This window comes from Procambarus clarkii, chromosome 58 (assembly GCF_040958095.1).
Source record: "Procambarus clarkii isolate CNS0578487 chromosome 58, FALCON_Pclarkii_2.0, whole genome shotgun sequence".
NCBI lineage: Eukaryota > Metazoa > Arthropoda > Malacostraca > Decapoda > Cambaridae > Procambarus > Procambarus clarkii.
The window spans coordinates 8,196,636-8,198,178 of NC_091207.1; the positions used below are offsets into that span (position 1 = coordinate 8,196,636).

The 1,543-nt window shown below is 41.0% G+C and overlaps 1 protein-coding gene across 1 annotated transcript in view; it reads right to left on the bottom strand.

Moving 5' to 3' along the window:
* Positions 1 to 223: 223 nt before the first annotated feature.
* Positions 224 to 1,543, bottom strand: part of RIOK1 (RIO kinase 1) — a 113,334-nt gene continuing 112,014 nt past the window's right edge. Inside the window, exon 12 of the mRNA XM_045758172.2 lies at positions 224 to 765. Coding sequence (XP_045614128.1) covers positions 569 to 765 — 197 coding nt within the window. The 3' untranslated portion in view covers positions 224 to 568. The remainder of the gene's footprint in view (positions 766 to 1,543) is intronic.

A 1,543-nucleotide genomic window follows, 5' to 3' on the forward strand; every position in this document is an offset into this window, starting at 1 on the left:
GATTTGAGCAGAAAAGTACCGTTCCAGAACCAGCCTTTATTTTCATACAATGAAAAAGTCAAAGTAAAGGCTTCTCCTGGGCAGCATTGTTCTCCATACACAGTCCTTGTTTCTACTCTGCAACTGACCTGCTCAAATGTACAAACAATTACATTATACAATTAGATTATTTTTCAACTCATTCACTTCATTTATCACCTAAAAGGAATTATACTACAGAAAATTCTATCATCCATCTATTTTATTTTGACACAAATACAAAACTGGTGAACACTTTCAATTTTTTTTATGAATTATTTTTTTTGAATCTGAAATTAATTTTGGCTCCATTTACTATTACAGAATGAACCAATCACATGATGAGCATTCGCTTAAGCAAACAATCATTTCCAAACTTTATTCTTATTTAATATTCACATATATCATACTCTTCAATATATGTGACACATTTTCATATTCAACAATTAGTTCTTGTAATATTTGCCACTCTAAACTATATATTCCTCTCTTCACCTGCTCAAACATCAATCAGCAGTCACGGCTCCTGCTTTATTTATAGTATAGTCTATCAGTGTTTCTTTCTCTTATCCTTTTCTGCTTTTTTCTTTATGTGCTTTTTCACCTTGGTTTTTCTTTTCTCGGCTTGAGCATCTCTAACAGCTTTTTTTCGTTCTTTTTTCGAGGATGGAGATTCTCCCCTGGGTCGTCCCGCTGTCGTGCGATCACCCTTCTCCAGGTCTGCCTCATCTTCAGACTCTTCATCCTCTGAAAATGTTGTGAGAGTCAATAAATTTACTGATGCCCACCACACATCTAATTGCTATTTTGCAAGGGTTAACTGCTGCAATAGTCTTACGAAATTCACCTTACTTTCCAGTACCGAGATGCTATGTTTTGCAGTTCAATGTTAAATAACAATTAGGAGCGCAATGCAATGTAACAAGCTTTGGTGGTAGGGCTTTTCTCAGTAGCCCCCTAAACTTGGTGCTGGTACAGCCACACCTTAGAGAGCCATCATACCCTACTAGAACCCAGCACCAGAGTCGAGTCGAGTCCAGTCCAGTCCAGTCCAGTCAGTCAGTCAGTCAGTCAGTCAGTCAGACTGACTGACACAGAGAGAGAGAGACTGAGACAGTCAGAGAGAGAGAGAGAGAGAGAGAGAGAGAGAGAGAGAGAGAGAGAGAGAGAGAGAGACAGACAGACAGACAGAGACAGTCAGAGAGAGAGAGAGAGAGACAGAGACAGTCAGAGAGAGACAGAGACAGTCAGAGAGAGACAGAGACAGTCAGAGAGAGACAGAGACAGTCAGAGAGAGAGAGAGACAGTCAGAGAGAGACAGAGACAGTCAGAGAGACTGAGACAGTCAGAGAGAGAGAGAGAGAGAGAGAGAGAGAGAGAGAGAGAGAGAGAGAGAGAGAGAGAGACAGACAGACAGAGACAGTCAGAGAGAGAGAGAGACAGTCAGAGACAGTCAGAGAGAGACAGAGACAGTCAGAGAGACAGTCAGAGACAGTCAGAGACAGTCAGAGACAGTCAGAGAGAC